General features: G+C 45.6%; 1 protein-coding gene across 2 annotated transcripts; it reads right to left on the bottom strand.

The window, feature by feature from the left end:
• Window positions 1-5198: 5198 nt before the first annotated feature.
• LOC128706718 (fructose-bisphosphate aldolase) lies at window positions 5199-18122 on the bottom strand. Of its 2 annotated transcripts, none has more exons than XM_053801660.1 (5): window positions 17988-18122; window positions 17669-17912; window positions 15401-15591; window positions 14902-15330; window positions 5199-5337 (listed from the first exon to the last, which is right to left on the bottom strand). In XM_053801660.1, exons 1-5 carry the CDS (start codon window positions 18120-18122, stop codon window positions 5245-5247), a joined length of 1092 nt encoding a protein of 363 aa, XP_053657635.1. In that variant the 3' UTR covers window positions 5199-5244. The 2 variants fall into 2 exon arrangements, with proteins under 2 accessions (XP_053657635.1, XP_053657634.1); XM_053801659.1 differs by lacking the exon at window positions 5199-5337 and adding an exon at window positions 12434-12551.

Below are 18122 nucleotides of genomic sequence, written 5' to 3'. Positions count from 1 at the left end.
TCGTGTGTGGAAAAATGGCTTTTTTCGTCCGTAGCTTGGCTTGTCTGTAACAAAATGCAGCTAGTGGGATGCTCTTTATGATTTTTTTTTTGTGTAATATAATGGATTACATCGAACTGAACCGTTTGCTGCATATGCGGAGAAGGGGAATATGTTGAAGTTTGGATTAAAAACTGTACAAATATATTCCTATCTCGTGGTCTATTGTATCTCAATACATTAAAATATAAAAAATGAGTATGAGGATAATAAATCGTGCGAAAGAACACAGAGCTACTACAGTCAGTTGGCAGAATGAAATGAAACGACCCGTTAGCTTGAAAGTTAGAAAAAGACTTACTTTATTAAAATTTATTTATTTAAAAAGACTACATGGCATCCAAGAGGAACTGTCAATCTGGCTGGACCAATAGATCTTCTTCTTTATTGGCAACAACAACCTCAAGTCTAGCCATTTTTAGTTTTCTATGACTTTATTTACCCACAGCTGGACAGTCAGTCCTGTGTACGGGGTATTGGTCCGGTCCGTCCGTGTGAAGACCGGCGCCGTTACCATCATGCCACCATAGGACCAGTACATCACCTGTCATTAATGTCATCACGTCCTCTCAATTTGAGACCTAATCCGGATTGGATCCACAGCCTTTACACACGTACAAAATCCCTATACAGCTATTAAAAACTAAAGTCCAAGAAAGCCAAAATTGACAGACCTAAGCAGACCTCTTGAGGTTATAGTGCCATTAAAGAGGATAGAGTCTAAACCAAGGAGAAGATAGAGGACAGGATAGGATGAACTGACATCAGTAGATATCTGGTAAGTAAGCGAAGAACACCAAATTAGTTGAGCCTGGGGAAGACCCGATTGCGGCTCCGTAGTCCTAGGTGAGCTAGCAACAAAACAAAGTCTTCATAATGACTGGGTGTCCGAGTTCTGAAGGTAATTTAACTATCAACCTCTAAGATTTGTTGGACTTGGATATAAAATGTTCAACGTTTTCGGTAACAGAGCGTGTCTCATCCTGTGTCTTGCAAATAATTAAAAAATTCTTTTCAAAGCTATTTAATACCTTAGAAAAGATTGTCCTCCAAAATTAACATAAGCGCATCAAAATACTCATCAAATCAACGAACTAACCTGCTTCCAGGGAAATGATCACACGTCACCACTCAACAGAAGGAGAAAACATCCATCCTCACCGAACAACAAATGCAATTCGCATCCATAATCAGATAACTTACACTATCACCACCGTGGCAGATGGCTTCCAGTCGCTGACGAGGCGAATGTAAATCTTGACCAGCGCAATCCAAAGCCACGAAGTGATTGCATTTATTTTTTTTCCATGCTCCTGCTGCCCACAAACCTCCCGGCACTCTCCAATCCAACGATGTGCACATGGCAATGGCAAATAATATTTACACCAAGCGCAACCTACCCAACACTAACCGGCTTACACCGCATCGTACGGAAGGAGTGAAACATTTTCTCATCATCGTGTGAGAGTGCTTTTCGCCCGACCGGCAGGCAGATGCAGGCGCGGGTGTGTGCCTGTATGTCCCGGTGATTGCCGGTGTGCAGGAATAGCAAATTTTCAAATTAGATAACTATGATTCGCTCTCGTCGTTCTGCGTTGATTGCAAACAGGGTCATGTAAACTGGGCCGTATGTGTGTATGTGGTGTGTGTGTGGTGTGTTTGTGAGTGCACACACACACACACACACATTCCTGCGGGAGTAAAAATAGTTTCAATTTGCAATCGATCCATTACCCATACCCGACTTTCACTCTTCCTGGTGTTATTTTGCATTTTGCTGAGCCTTCAAACCCCAACCCGGGGGCACTGTATGTTGGCACGGTGGCTTTCAAATGTAAAAAATAAACCGCACATAGTATATTCCTACATATTGGAAGCAATGGCCGAACGAACGGGCCGCCACGAAAACAGGTCGTTGAACAAACCGGTGTTGAATGTGATGGAATGGAATACCTGTGGGAGTGTGTTCGGGGCTTCCTGGGAGTTCAATGTGACATGCTAGAACGCCTTTGAAGATGGTGTACGAGGACGAACCGATCAGGCATTCGCATGGTATGTATGGTAAGGTCAGGACTTGAATGTTGTTTCCATTCCGGTTTTGGATACGTATTTTACGTTTTGCATTCCTGTTCCTGAGGATGATTTATTATATTCTATTTGCAATAATTCAGCAAAAGCAGTGAATTGATATCAAATAATATCTTAATGTAAATTTAACCACTTTGGAGGATTTGCCTGGAGTCGTATTGCTTCAAGCATGTTTTGCTTTGTTTTGAAGAGAACGCCCAAAAGTATGCAATTTGCGAGGCAGGTTGATGTTTTTAAGGGTTGGCTCTAGGCTGAATAGTTAATTTATCAGTCTAACTGTCATTAAATTTAGTAAATTTTCCACTTTGTCATGGTGTTATTGTACTAAAAGTAAATAACAGGGTTTAAGGTTAATACTTCCCCCACCGTAATCCTTTGTTAAGAAACATCGCTTTGAAGTTACGCGCACAATGCTCAGTAAAATGTGTCATTACGGTGTAACTTTTCTAGCAAAGACGACAGGAAGAAAAGCACATCCTTGTAGAAATTTTTCCACAAAAGTTTTCGCGCTCTCGCATGGAGCACTTTTTTGCGTTTCTTTTCTATTAAAATACACATTTTTCAGTTCTATTGCTTTGCTTCCTCAAGCAGGATTCTGCTCCGTTTCGCTTCTTCACCTCCCTTTTCACCGCGCTCTGTAAGCAGACTCAACCTCATCCATCATTCAAATGCGAACTTTGTCATGTCCGAAGGGCAGCGAATTTCCCCGGTGTGTCGTTCCAGCCGAAGGTCGACTTTGATGGAGGCGCACACACTACACCTTGGCGTGCAGTTCCTTCGCTTCGGCGGTCAGCCGGGAAGCGGGAAGGGATTGATGGATTTAAAACAGAGAGCGAACAGGGAGTGAGGCCAACCTTCCTTTGAAACCGATGCCGGGGAAATCGTTGGGTTCGTTGGATTAATAATTTAACCATCGTAACGACCTTCCATTTGTCTTGGCAATTAGTTTGCGACGACCAATTGCTGAATGCAATTGTTTTATAATTGCAAAAAAAAACTCCGCCGCGAGCGGTAAGCGAGCAATCGAAACTTTTGCAATGATTGATAAATGTTTGGGGAGTTTTTTGTGTGGTTTTCTTCATGTATTTCATGCTTAAACTTCTATACGTACAAATAAATGTAGCATGGAAGGAGAGATTCGCTTCAAACAAAGGCTTTCACTCGTTTGCATACAAAAGGGTTCTTCCCGCACAATTTGCTCCATTTGCAGTCAGTGTTACTATTTGCGTCGTTGTCTGGACGAGTGTGTATGAGAGCGGCTGGGCGATGATCGGCACAATAAATTGTCAATAATTAATTTTCTTCCACCTTTCCGCAATATTATTCCATTGGAACAGAAGACACCAAAGGGATGCCCTTCATGATGGGCGGTATAAAATAAGTCGTAATACGTGAAATAAACACTCACCAAGCGCTTATCGGTCGGTTGGCACCTTTTCGTTCCGTACCGGTGAGTACGGCAGGAGACGGAATTGCGTTACTACCCAAAAGGTCACCAGACGTGACTTATGCTGTACGATTAGTGATGATGGCGGCAGGTCGACGCACTACATTTGTTTGACCACATTCGGCTACAGTTGATATTGGCGCCGTGTGCCAAGTGAAAATTGAGAGAAAAAGCAACGCGATGCGCGTTGATTGATCACTGGTGGAATAATAATGGCGAGGAAAATGCACACGTTGATTTCTGGTGCATACGTGCATGCAACCATTTCATCCCATCCCGCTTGGTTCTGGAAGAGGGAGGGCGGTGTAATAAAGCGGCGATTGATGTCACTCGCGACCTTCGTTTTGGAAATTATATTCCACACGGCAATTGCACCTTTTCACTTGGATGTATTTTCCCCTGTTTTCCGCGTTCCGATTACTACTTCAAAGTGTGTAATAATGAAATAACAAGAGATGTTTAAATTGGTGCTGACTGTCCAGAGATGGGGAGAATTAATATTTAATTCTCTCCAAACATGCACGAACCAGTTGAGCACTTGTGATGCATTTTAAATTAATTATTAAAACCCGGTTTTTTTCCGTTAGTTGAACCAATTTTCCTGTTCATTATCCGACAGGAGTATAATCATTCAGATGCTGACATTTTTATCATCTCAAGCTTTTTTTCTACGTCAATCTTTCGGATATGAGGATGCGAAGGAAAAGCTTGGAAAAAACAATACTGTTTTTTAACTCTTTTATTTATTTTTATTTGTAACATTATAAGATACGTTTAATGTGTCCGTAGCATGGTACATTTGCTAGTTAGTGTATTGTTTTTGCGTACTTATGTCACATGCATTATTATACCATTGCCGGCATCATATAACAAATCCAGGCTTTCTTTTGTTGTCTTTAAACTAGCAATTATAAATTAGGCAAAACAAAACACAGCAACAAAGGCGATTGTGAGTTGTTTGTTTTGGTATTTTCTTCTTGTTTGGCTAAGCATTTCCTACGGGAAGAAAGCGAGTTCAGCCCGTTCGAGAATGGGATGCGATAAGGGAAGAAAGTTCTTCGCAGGCGTTAGTAATGCTTGTTGAATGATGTTTAAAGCCAATCACTTCAAGCCGCCATCGTTACTTTCGTACCTTTATCGAGCACCTTACGAAACGTGCCACAACTCACCACTCTTCCGGCTACCGGGTGAAGATAGATCTTATATGCACTCAAATACACTAAACTCGATGGACCGTTGCTTGAGGCAAACATTGTGGAACCATTGCGCTATTGTTTTGTTTTTTTTTTTGTTTTGTGTGGTTAAACTTTATCCTACAACGTACGATACTCATGCGTGTTGTGTTCGCTACACAGTTCAGTTCTTAATTGGAAAATAAAAACACAATGAAGCTGTGGAAAAGACAGATAACGGAACAGGGGGGAAAGAAAGGGAAATACACTCACACCGCAACACGGGCGGTGGCGCGTGGCGCCTCATGCCGATGCCACCAATTCAGCTATGCTGAGCAGGTCATCACGTTTCGGTCTAACGCCCTATAAGGGTGGGGACGAGATGGACGATCTACGGTTGCTGCACTGACATGGTGGCGGCTGTGTGATGATGAAACGGGAGTGGATTGGAAGGTGCGCTAGTAGGATGCAAGTTCATGTAGATGCAAACGAAACGCCTTAATAAGCGTGGTTGGCGACGAACAGGCTGCCAGCACCGGCGGCACCCTGGACACCACCGCCGTACTTGCCGAGGGCGGCATCGCTGTTGGCCTGGAAGCAGAAATTAAAGAAAGGGAATTCGGATTAGTCAACAGTTCTTTTTTTAAATAGTAACATTAATCGCTTTAGATCCACAGCTCCCGAGCTATAACTATTTGAAGTCAAATTCGACATCTGAAGAGAGATCAGAGTCCATCCTGAAGAATGTTAGTCCGCGAAGCGACTACAAAAACTCAGTTTAGACAATATTTGACCCTAATCGATGCAACTTCTCGGGAAACCGGAGGATCCTCATCGACGATGCTAGTCGACCTATTATTCCTACATTATATATGAATTGCATACCTTCAGGGGTTGAAAACCAATACAAAATCTAATCAGGTTGAGCAGTTCAGTCATTAAATAACGTAGAGACTCCTACTAGCGGAGTTCTTGCTGTTGTTCCACTCTTATTCTCATAAAAGTGTCAAATTTGTCAACTACCCTCGTATAAACAAATTACTACATCACGTCGTCACGGTATCCACGTTCCATAAATGTGCATCTCGCGTATCGACTCCTACGTCTAGCGAATTCTCCGGACAAAACGTGATCTTTCATTCACGGAAAACCCAAACATTGCCCACCACCCTCGCCCGTGATTGAATAAACACAGCTGAGCACCACTGCCGATGGTTTCATCACAGACACACCGCGGCGGACACACGAGAGCGGAGCGTGCAACATCGTGAATGATGCTAATGAACTGTTAATTGCACTGGAAGCACGTGCTAAATGCAGCATTGTTCCCGCTTTATTTTTTCAATCTCTTGCAATACGGTACGGTCGTGCCGTAATCGATCGGAAGAATAAATGATCTGCGAGTGAATGATCGCTTCCCGATGGGATCTTCGGTATTTTGGAAAATGAAAACACGACACGATGCGCCATTTCACCCCGCCCGGAAGGGTGTCAATCGATACGATCAACACGATGTTGTTTGCTGTGTTACTATGTTACTGGCCACTTATACTAATCGAGACCCACAAAGCACAACATAGAAAAGGGGGGGCATCACACAGTCGATGCCCACCTGTTCGTGCCCGATTTGGTGTGCCCGAGAACGCTTCTGATTCACACCACACGGGACTGGCAACTGGTTCGCCCCAACTAGTCTCCCGGGTGTTTGATTCCGGCCAACCGTTCGTTATGCAATTGGTTGCGTCTGCAGTTGGTCCGGCGGAGGTGGCTGAGCTATTACTGAGCTACCTTGGCCTGCATTGCTCCAGGTACGGTGGGCAAGGTTTCGTTATGCCATTATGCAGCCCCCCGTGCGTTGGTAGTCACCATTCAGTCACCGAGGGTCTCACCAGAAATGCTGGCAGTAAACCATTCATTTTTAGCGCCCTTAATATACTTCCGGTTGCGTGATAGTGCCCATCGAGAAACAGAGGACAGTGTAAGACTTCAAAAAACTGATTAGGAATAATCTGTACTGGACACAAGTGGGAATGAAATTCCATTCGGTTGACTACACTGAGGCTGACTCCGATCGCAACAGCGCCAGCAACCAAGATGAACATCGCTCTCCAAAAAGGCACGCCCAAGGTCACACAGCAAAGGTTCAAAACCGATCGGAAGTGCTTGCAGTCGTTCCGTCATCGAGCGTCCCCGATAAGGCGTCCTAATCCTATCAGCCACATATTACATGCTAACAGTAGACACACCACCAAGAACCAAGGTGATAAATCTGTCACGGAAATTTGATATGTTTATCATGTGTAGTCGGTCCAGATGTCGCCAACGAGACAGCACCGAGGCGCAAACGAACGACATGGTTGCCCGTTGCTCGTAAGCGGATTTGAGCTGGCGGTACAACCGAATTTGGTACCGCTAAGGCTACCGTAACGTGCACGGAGGTGAGATGATTGAATTGTGCGCTTCATTTGCATACCTCTGCTCAACTCATTCACGCCCCAACATATCAGTCACCTGGACGAGGGTGCTCTTGGCGATGGGGTTCGTTAGTTCTTCTAGCAATCTAATAAATATTTCACGCGCGAGACGAATTTAATATGGACCGGTTTCACCCCCCACCCATCTGGGTGAGTTTAATTGCGTTAAAATGAGCATCTTTATCTACAATGTGCACTGAACAGTCACAATTTGTGTGCAAACCCAAGCGTGCTCAATTTCCATTGTTACTGATAAGCAGAGTGCAGAGCTCTGCACAGAACTCAACAGGACCGAATCGTCCTCTCCACCCATTTTGTGGGCAATGAATACGTTTTGTGCCCACGATGAGCGAGTGGAATTTCTACACATTTTCCCAGCTCTTTTGTTATAGCTTCCCACACTTCCTGGGTTCGGCGATTCTTCCGAGCCCTGGCGAGGGATAAAGAAGATTTATCTCCACTTTTACACACGGGTGGCTAAATTAATTCCTGTCTTAATCCATTTCATCGTACCGGGGTTTTGTCCTGCTCCCATGCAAGCCGACCTTGTCCCCGCTGTCTGACAGCTGCTTGACCCATCCCCGTCGAGGCTCCTGTCCCGACTAATGATGGGGAATGATGGGAGTTAATGAATATTCAAATGACATTCACAATGGAACTCCACACCCGGACACACACTCACAGTGTCTGGATCAAGATCGTACCGCCCCGATTGGCGCAACTCGAACGAGCAACACTGTTTACTGTCTGGTGTACCACGCGCTCGAAAGACCGGAAGTCCCGCCGGTCTACTGCGTGTACAGCGAAGGTATGAGTTCCCCGCACTGTGTCCAAACAAAGAACCACTTTCATCCAGTTCCCCACATCGCACACTCAGTTCTGTTCGATTACACCCATTATTGGAATCGGGTAGCTGGAAACCAGCTGGAAGAATCAATGTTCAATTTGCATTCAATTATATCCTCAATACGGGGGGGTTTGCTAATAGCTTCGCGATGCGATCGGGCTCATGTCAATTAATGTACAACCGAACATCCGTGCGGACGTGTCCAATTTTTAATTGAAGTCAAGCATTTTCGGTCAGCCATTCCCACACACACACACACACGGGAGGAATGATTTAGTGGCGATCGATTTTTGGGTGCGGCAATGTACAACTTTGACACATGTAAAGTCCTACTACTACCGCTGAAACGGGAGGTTCCGGGTTCTAATCTGCAGCACAATAGCACACGCAACAAGACTTTGCGTTTGTTTTCCAGCTACAAATAAAGCCTGTGGCGTACAAATCACAGAAAACCTTGAAAGTGAATGGCGCCAACTTGAGATTCTGTGTGCGCCATGCTTCCTCCTGTGCTAAGACGCATTCGTCTGAGGTTTGTAATCAACAAAAACAGACACTCAAAACCCCACGTACCCGTACAGTACTTTAAGACAAATAGAAAAAGTCTTTTGCTAGTGAAGATCGCGCTACACTTACGTTGGAAAGATTTGCATTCGGTCGTTGTTTGATCAGTTGATCATCTTGCAATATCGACCTTGCGGGTAATTCGTTATTCTGCCACAATGGGCCAAGAAAAGTAGCTTTCAAATCTTCAGTAGAGGCTCTGTTCCAGTGTTATACTCAACAGATTCTAGCGCTCCACAGTGAGAGATACTAGCAGATACTCCGAGGCACCACAAAAAACAACACCACATGTGACATTGATCGATGTTGGTACAATTCCAAAGAAAGAATAAATTAATTCTTCCGTCTGAGTTCAGGGAACCTCAGTTCAACCCCAGGTATCGGTTAGCCATTGTTCGATTGATCGATTCGCTTTAATTGCTTAATTACTGCTAATAAAGCACATCCACACGAATATGCGGAACTCGCTGGCAGCAAACCAATACATCCGAAATCTCTTTCGAGCAAACTAATGACCTTCTAGGATTTATCCGTACTCTAGCACCACAGCAGCAAACCACATTACAATGCGCATCCTTGTTGCCAGGGGTGTCACACACCGTTCGCACTGGTTAATGTAAACTTTCACATTCCATGCGCCGTTCGTCCGGGTGCAGATTGCCAACGTTGTACTGTCGACCTTGAACTTGCACACGTTCGTACATTCATGCATTTTTGAAAGGAATATAATATTTAGTACCGAGATTCGACGACTCCTTTACTGTGGCAGACGGGCTCGATGCCAAGCAGTGTTGCCAAACGGTGTAATGGAGCTGTAGGGGGTGGGTCCGGTATCTCGAAACCGCAACAACCCCCCGAGTGCCAAGAAAGCGTCGGAATAAACGATGTGGTTTAATTAGTTCTGGTTCGGGGTTTTCGGCAAAGTTAGCTTTCTTCCTGTGTACCGATTAGACGTTTTTGGGGGTTGGTGCTGTTGCCCTTGCTACAACAGCAAAACGGCCCTCCGCTACACAACCACTGCCCCAAAAACGCCGATGATTAATGCGAGATGGTTGAGCGGACTCTGGTTGTGGGATCGTGTGGGCTGCCAAGCACCAAGCTGGGTTGGCAGGAACAACACTCGGGAAACGGTTTTGCTAATATCATTTGGAAAAAGAAAAACCTCCTTCGGATCCACCCGGAGGGTGGTTGTACAGCTGGAGTTCCGAATTATTTCGAAACAAGTCGCTAACATCCTTCTCGGAAGCAGCAGCTGGAAACGGAAGGTTTGTTGTTAGAGTCAACACACTTTCTCGTTGGCTTTTCTGCGCAAACATACTTGCGGCCGGTAGTGAAGGACGCTTGGGCCGTACTTCCATGCTCCGTTATCGTTTATCATCATCACGATCATCACTACCACAGCCGTACACGCGTCGCCACATTGCATTATCGCCGTTTGGAGACACTTTTGCCATTGCCACCGTCACCGTCAAGGCATCGTCTATTAGTGTGCTATCCGCTTCTGGCCACACATCCTCCGCTGCACAAACAACGATGAACGACGGTGTAAATTAATTGCCCCACCAACCAGGCTAACTGTCGCTATTTTGGCCGATAAATAGTCCACAATCACGTTAAGAAGGCGTTCCTTACAGGGACTGGTGGATGTTTTTTTTTCTTCCTTTGTCTCCTTCCCTGTCTGTTCCCTCTCTACTTCAACGGCAACGGTGAAATGTAAACATTTCTCCAGCGTACAATTAGAAAGCCATTGTAAACTCTGCATCATCGGCTGACAGGTTGCCAGTTTATAACAATATAAGGTGAGCTGCTGCGTGGTGCTGGAAGCACTTTCATTTTCTTGCTTCCCCGTCGTATCATGCCGGCACTCGTGTCATGCTTAATGGAATTCGGTGCAAATCGATGCAAGACAGCGATTAAACGTTTTAAGCGGGTGGTTTTAGCTTCAATTGACAGCAATAATAAATACTCAATCGAGCAATATTTGAGGTACTATTTACAACTTCGGCAGCTTCGGGGTTGGTACTGCGGGTAAATTTTAGTTGTTTCATAAATCATAATTGAGTTTCGATTTGCTCGATATTTCTTTCGTTTGTTCTTATATAATTATTGCAGTAAGCGACCGATTTGAACTGTGTAAGTTACTCAAATGAAGAATATTTAAATTTCAGATGAATTTTGAGCTACCGGATCAGGATTATGAGAAATTTGTCTCGACTCTCTTTTCACGCTCCAATGGAGGGTTTGACGAATAGTAAAAAATATCAGTATACTTCCCATTGAAAGCTTACAATTTTTTATGCTGAGCTTATAATGATATATAAGCTTGCTTCTACAAATTTGAGTTGATTGAAGACTTTTTAAATTTTGCATTCACCAAGAGAGCTCACTGCAAACTTTTTCATGCGAGTTCCGTACTTTTCGCAGGATCTCAGTGTTTAACAATACACTAAATAGAGATTTTTAATGTATTTTGCAATGTTTTTGGTTGATTGGTTGAAATTCGTAGGGAAAACTTGGTTGCAGTGAACGACTATTTGAGTGACTGAAGTTGAGAATATTGAGAGAAAGTGATGATGAAAGTGATTACAGTTCAAATCAGTAACTTTGGAACTATTGCTTTAAAACAAGCATAACTTTGTCATGTAAGGTTCTCAAGATTACGCTATGAAACAACTAATTCTTTGCTTACAAAACTTACAAAACTAAATAAAAGCAGAGAAAGAAACACATAAAAGCAGATAGAAATAAGAAAACGGAGGAAAAATACATGCCTCGCCGTAGCGATCGAACGTGCAATGTTTTTTTTTGGTTTCTGTTTTTTTAAAGGCATTCCAGCAAACGAATTTATTTTTCATATACACTCTTACTTTCCAATGGCTGCACGCGCTCCCTTTCCTGACTTATGTTGCGGGTTGACTCCTGCGGTCTCAGACTACCTGCTGTGCGCATTCTCCCATTTTGGATCGATTTTATTCGTGTGGGGTTTTGTTAATTCCCGCAGTGATCAATTTATACATCTTTTTGTTTTCGTCACAGGCTTACGCACAGCATGTCGGTCCCCCCTCAACAGGGAGGCTGTCTTTCCTGAGTACTCGCACACACACACACACACACCCGTCTAGCTGCACAGGATTAGGGTTTCGAATCAATTGTTTGGGTGTCGTTTTTTTCTGCTACAATTGATTCGTTTAATCCTAATCCACCACCGGCTAGCAGCTGTGTGTGTGTGTGTGCTTCCGATTAAAAACATTGCACATACTGATGGTTTAATATATAGACGCCAGAGATTAGGAACAATTGTGGTACGGGTTATATACTATCGAACAGGGTCGGGGAAGTTTACAGATAAAACATTCAACACTTTGTGAGAACAATAAAAACATTGTTTGTTTATAAAAATAACAAGCGAGAATCGTAATCAAATCTAACATTTAAGAAAGTGTGTTATAAAACATTATTTAAAAAAAGAACGACATTCAACAACTCTGTGTCTCTGTGTGAGCGTGGTAATTTTGGTGTGCATCGGGTTTCCGATAGATGTGTAAGTCGCAACGTTGTTCGAGTGGATCCTGCGGTTTCGGAGCATGATGCCACACTTAAAAATGAGACGAGAAAATGTGTCCTGCACGGTTCATGCTATTGAGTCCCTCGTTCTCTCTCCATCTACTTCTTCCAGCTTATCCGTTTGTGTTTATCCGCTCGCCGTCCTCCTTCGTACCATCCGGTTCTCCTTTACAGTTGGGACACTATCGGTTTATCATCCACTGGATGTGTTTGTGTGTGTGTCTGGACGAGCGCGAAGAACCAGAGAATGGCTGGGCAGGTTACTAGTAGGCGTGCGACTTCACGAACAAGCTAGCGTTAGCGGCGTACGAGGGAATCGAACCGGGGACATACTTTGCCTGTGCAGCCAATCCGTTTGCCTGCGAATAATGTTGCGAATTGTTTGTGCATTGTTGTTTTGGTTTTGTTCAATTGCGGTGTGAACCATATTGGTGTGAGTTTGTAGTGTAGGGTAGGGTAAGCAGTTAGTACAGCCAATGTTAGTGATCTACACGGGGACACGTATTAGTATGGGACTACAGACTTCACACAAATAGAAAACGCATGCAAACACACAGGAATTTGTACATTTAAAATGAAATCTCTACTTTACTTCCTTTGGGGTATTGGACAACTGTCGATGTAACATCGTTGCTCTACTTCTCCACAACTCAGTGGCGAACTCTCGCAAGCAAGATAAATCAAACCACATCAAACGCCTCCACTCGCAACTTTACTACAATCCACAATCGTAAGCCGATCAACTAGGCCAACTAATTGCCGATGCCAAGCGCTCAAGAGCGACCGTTCGTGCGTTCGTTGCGTTGCTGGGTGCTATCCACCACCGAAGGTCAGTCTGCTCGTATTAGGAAGGACGTTTCGTGGGTGCCGTAGGATGACCAGCAGCTGAGCGGCATCTAAAACGATGATGGTTGCACCCCATTCCACGTACGGAGCGGTAACATGAGACCCGAACAATGACCGCCAACCACAATGGCACAATTCGTCGTGACGGCACTATTAAGATCAGCCACCGCACACGTTTTATGCCATTGAACTTGGCTGTGCGAGCATGACATCAACCCGGGGTCCACACATATTATGTCACTCCCCCTCCCAGCACCGTTGAAACCCGCGCGAGCGGTTCGGACAACCACGGAAGGATTTGAATTTGGTGGGCCAGATTGAAAGTTGTCCTAGCTTTCTTTGGCAAACCCATCAACGATCTCTCCGGGGTCGGTGAATGACACTGACTTTTCGGAAAAGGGCTGTTGAACTTGACCACCAAAAGAAGGTACCGGTTCGGACGAAAGATATGCGCCATTCGCCGGGTTCAAGGGTAGCTGGACAACTTCAGCACGAAACACACCACGGTAGCGGTCCGGTATTTTCCCGTGGGCATACGAAGCGTGTTCAAGGTGCTCTTGGTACAGGTGCATACCTCACCGTGCAGATGAGGTCACTCCCGAATAGTTTACGAGGGCGTGCGTATGTGCAGTACCTTCCACATAGGATCCGGTTTGCACCATCGGACGGCAACCGGTCCGCTCATTATGGGCAATTTGGTGGGACATCAGCATGAAATAAGTGGAACCATTAAAAAATATTGAGAAAGTCGCGCGTGTCGTCTAGCACACAATCTCCGCTGGACGATTAATTCGCTTTCGCCCACGTGCGCGCCCAAGATTCCGTCCAAGAATCTTCCCATACGGAAGGGTTAGATGCCAACGGCAGAGTCAGACGTCGCGTCAAACGATACTGCTGTGTAAGAAGAAGTAGGGGGAATTAAACTATTCTTTCTGCGACTCTTTTTCACTGCATGCGCGTAAATGAGAAGGCAGGCAAGCAAGTTGCACAAAACTGCAACCATTTCCCCTTCGTGGTTGACGATCCGAAAAGAATGAGCGGGCGGATAAATATAATGACGGATAAATTATGACAATTCTGGGGTTGGCCCCTCACGTCCAGCTCCCACTAAAGTTTCCTGCCGTCCCGCACCTTAAGGAACGCACCTAAGCGCTGCGATTCAACGGTGAAGGGACGTTTCTTTTTTTTTTTGTGTTACCTTTATTCATGGCGTTTCGTGCGCCACCGTAGGACACACGATGCGCCATCATGCGAACTTGGGTAAAAAGGAAATCGATAGTGGCGTCTGCAATTCCCAGACATGCCGGGCGGCGGGGCGTCGTATGACATCAACCGCATCTAACCAACCAAGGCGTGTCATAAATAAATGATGAGCGTGTAGAGGGGAAAAGCGAAATGGCATCGCTTTACCGGTGTGTTTGTTACAAAAATATATCATCGATTGACAGGGAAAGCGATCCTATCGATTCACGTGATCGGGTGAATGGAGAAGCGGGAGAGGATAAAGAGCGTACTATGAACGTCCGCACAAATAAACAAGTTGGATGATGCAAACATCCATTTGATTGATTGCGATACCCATCCTGCTACACGCTAGAAACGTTGGAGAAGGGCCAGAATCGGTACTCATCCGAGCAATAAGTAATTAATTCACTTCGTACCTAACATTATCCATACGCTCGGTCGAATCGAATGGACATATTTCCATAATATGCTATCGTTATCCCCTTTATGGGCAATATCAAGGGGAAAATGCGCTTGGACAATAGACAACACACGACACATAAGTTCCCATTACCAGTAAAAAGGATTTCATCCGTTAAGCCCACCTTCACCGCTTAAAGAACATGAAAACAAACTTACCTTTGCACGCTTGATGAGCTCCTCCTGAGCGGCCTTGAGGTTCTCCTTCTTGCCACCCCAGGCACGGAGCACCGAGGCCTGCAGAGCACGACCGTACGAGAAGGTCAGGGCCCACGGTCTCAGTAGCGGCACCTGGTTGATGGCGCTCAGGTTTACGGAAGCTTCCTCCTCGGACTGACCACCGGACAGGAAGGTGACTCCGGGCACGGCAGCTGGCACGGTACGGCGCAGAGCCGTCACGGTGGCGAGGGCAATTTCCTGTGCCGATGGCTTCTTCGCGCAGCTCTGGCCAGCGGTAACCATGTTCGGCTTCAGGAGCGTACCCTCCAGGTAGACGTGATGGTCGTTCAGTGCCTTGTACACTGCAGCCAACACCGTCTCCGTGACCTTCTGGCAACGCTCCAGATCGTGGTCACCGTCGGGGAGGATCTGGTGGAATGGAATGAAAGCAAGAGTTAGCATAGCATATCGAAACAACCACGATGGGTGGCGTGCTTACCTCTGGCTCAACAATTGGGACGATACGCTGCGACTGGCAGATGGAAGCATAGCGGGCCAGCACGTTGGCGTTCTCCAAGATGGCCTGGTAGCTCGGGATGTTTTTGCCGATCTTCAGCACACAGCGCCACTTGGCGAAGTCGCAACCATCCTTCTTGTACTGCGCGCAACGAGCAGCGAGATCGTCCAGACCTGGCAATGAAAGAAAATGCAACGATTAGTTGGAATGCACAAAGCCACATACACACACAGTAAGATGGCATAATTCAATTTGCTTTAGAGAAGACTTCTAGTGAGTGGCATAATCCGCTAAGAAAGACACCAACTCACTGGAAGAACACACCACTCCGAACAATGTTGTAAAAAGCAATTTAATTTCGATCTACTCCTCTCTGGCTGTAATCCGATTTACTACTGCTTTCCGAGTTTCAGAAGTGGGATTTAGCTTCAACTGTCTCTCATACTTCAGCAGCATTTGCAAACAACAGTTCCCCAGCAGAGCACGATGATTCATGTTGACATCCACTGGTTTTAGATTGTCGAGAAAAGTATAGCGATTTGCACGACACACCCGAGCGTGAGCTGCGATGAGCGATGAGCACCAGCTGTAAGAAAAGCGCTGCTCAAGTTCAGGGAAATAAAGATACGTATCCGATGCGATGCGACGCACGCTTCCCATTCCCATCAAGCTGTCGGTTCTGTTTGATTTCTCGAAAATAAACGACGGCTTCCTGCTGTCTGCTTTCGACCCAACGTAACACAAGCCAATGGAAATGGAATGAAAAATCGCATTACGTTAGGACCGAGCGGTGGTACTACAGTGCGGAAGACTTTACTGTAATAAAAGTCTCACCCATTCCCAGAGGGAAGTACCATAAGTGTTGCATTGACCCAGATAGCTGGCTGGTGGCGGGATTAATTGTTTGTACAGGGAAGCATTGCATTGCTGCAGCCATAAACCCACTTGTGTTACCAAGGATGAGGTTTGCTTCAACGAAAGAAGCACAATAAAATAAGTTTAAGACGTCGCACACAGCCGGCAGTACAGCAAATCTTGTTTCTTTAATTGAAATTTGGCGAAACACTTTGGAACACTGGCTGCTGCTCCACACATTGCACATTATGCTTTCGCAAATTCTTTACAGTGCAGTGGAATGAGTTTTTTTTCCCTAAAATAAAGTTCCTGTTCTGAGTCGATCGAGGAAATAGGATTTCATGTCATAAGCAGTGCAAAATGGACTTTAGTCCCTTTTGTTACTGCTTACAGTGGCAGATGGAACTTAATTTGTTTCCTCTGCTAAGCAAAACTCAACCACTAACCGTTCTATTACTTCCCGGTGGATAACGTGACACCATTTGCACGGTCCACTTTCTTAAAAGAAAATGTTTTGCTCAATCATCCATCCATCCATCTGCATTCACGCTTGAGACGCAATTTTCCGCAACGCAGCAAATTGCACAAGAAATGCCCTTTAATTAACCCACTTCTTCTATTTCTTGGTTTGATTTGTCCAACGGTCCAGTGCCGCACAGTGCACCAATACCCTGACCTAAATAAGGACGATTTTCTTTTCCGCTAGGGTAAGGATGTGCCTTCATCGTTGCAATGTTGATCTAGCGCACAAACACACACCCACATACCCATCCTTCCATCTATGGTCGCAATGATCAGCGAACCGGGAAAAACAAGAACCGTCACGGAGTAAGTGTTGGAAAATCCTTCCACTCTGCTGCGACCCCTCCCCAAAGGCACCCACACGTTTTCCGTCAAGTGGAAAACTAGCGCATAACGGCAGTGGGCGGATGTCCTCTTATTTACTCACTTAGCGGATGTTTTGTTTTCCTCCGCAGCAAGCCCCAGCATACAACAACGCGTGGGCTCGTGCGCTGGTATCCGGACGGTTGGTCAAACGGCAAACAACTTCCTTCCTAGCGCTACACCACGACAAACTGCCGCCCATTCATCTTAATTAAATACAACTACACGCTACAGACGCACGTTTTTCCCGCGCTTATCCACCTCATTCTCTCCCTGCGGATAAGCAATCCTTCGGCCGTTCGTGAGTATCATCATCGGCAACACTTTATCCGGCACATGCACAACGCAAAAAGGAGAAGCTTTAATTAACTGCTGATCACACTCTGTGCAGCTCCATTTGGGATGGGCCACCTTACAGACACCGTCTGACGACATCCCATACGAAGCGCACTTTTTTTAACGCACTGATACTTATTAGCCTACATTCCACACAGATGCTGGGATGCTTACCCTGAGTAGTGCATTCGCCTTCCGAGCCCATCAGATCGACGACACCCTTGTCGACCTTGATACCGGCCAGGATGCCCTTGCTTTTCAGCAGCGCCGCCAACGGAGTGCCATTGTCACCCTTCTGGTAGAGGGTTTCGTGGAACAGGATCACACCGGAGATGTGTTCCTGCAGGCGCTCGTCAGCGGTGAACAGCAGCTGGCGGTACTGGCGACGGTTGTCTTCGTTGTTCTCAACGCCGATATCCTACAAAGCGAACAGAGTGTGAAGGCACAACGTTAAACGCACTTCCGGGAGGCCATAGGCGGTTCGTTTACTTACAGCGAAACGCTTGCCACAGGTCGCCGTGGACTCGTCGGCGGCCAAAATACCCTTACCGGGGGCAACAATCTGCTTGGCAATCTTGGCCAGCTCCTCCTGAATTTCCTTTGGTGGATAATTGAAGTAGGTAGTCAT

This window comes from Anopheles marshallii, chromosome 2 (genome assembly GCF_943734725.1).
Source record: "Anopheles marshallii chromosome 2, idAnoMarsDA_429_01, whole genome shotgun sequence".
Taxonomy (NCBI): domain Eukaryota; kingdom Metazoa; phylum Arthropoda; class Insecta; order Diptera; family Culicidae; genus Anopheles; species Anopheles marshallii.
Note: the sequence above shows the minus strand (reverse complement) of the source record. Positions and strands in the feature narration are given on the sequence as shown.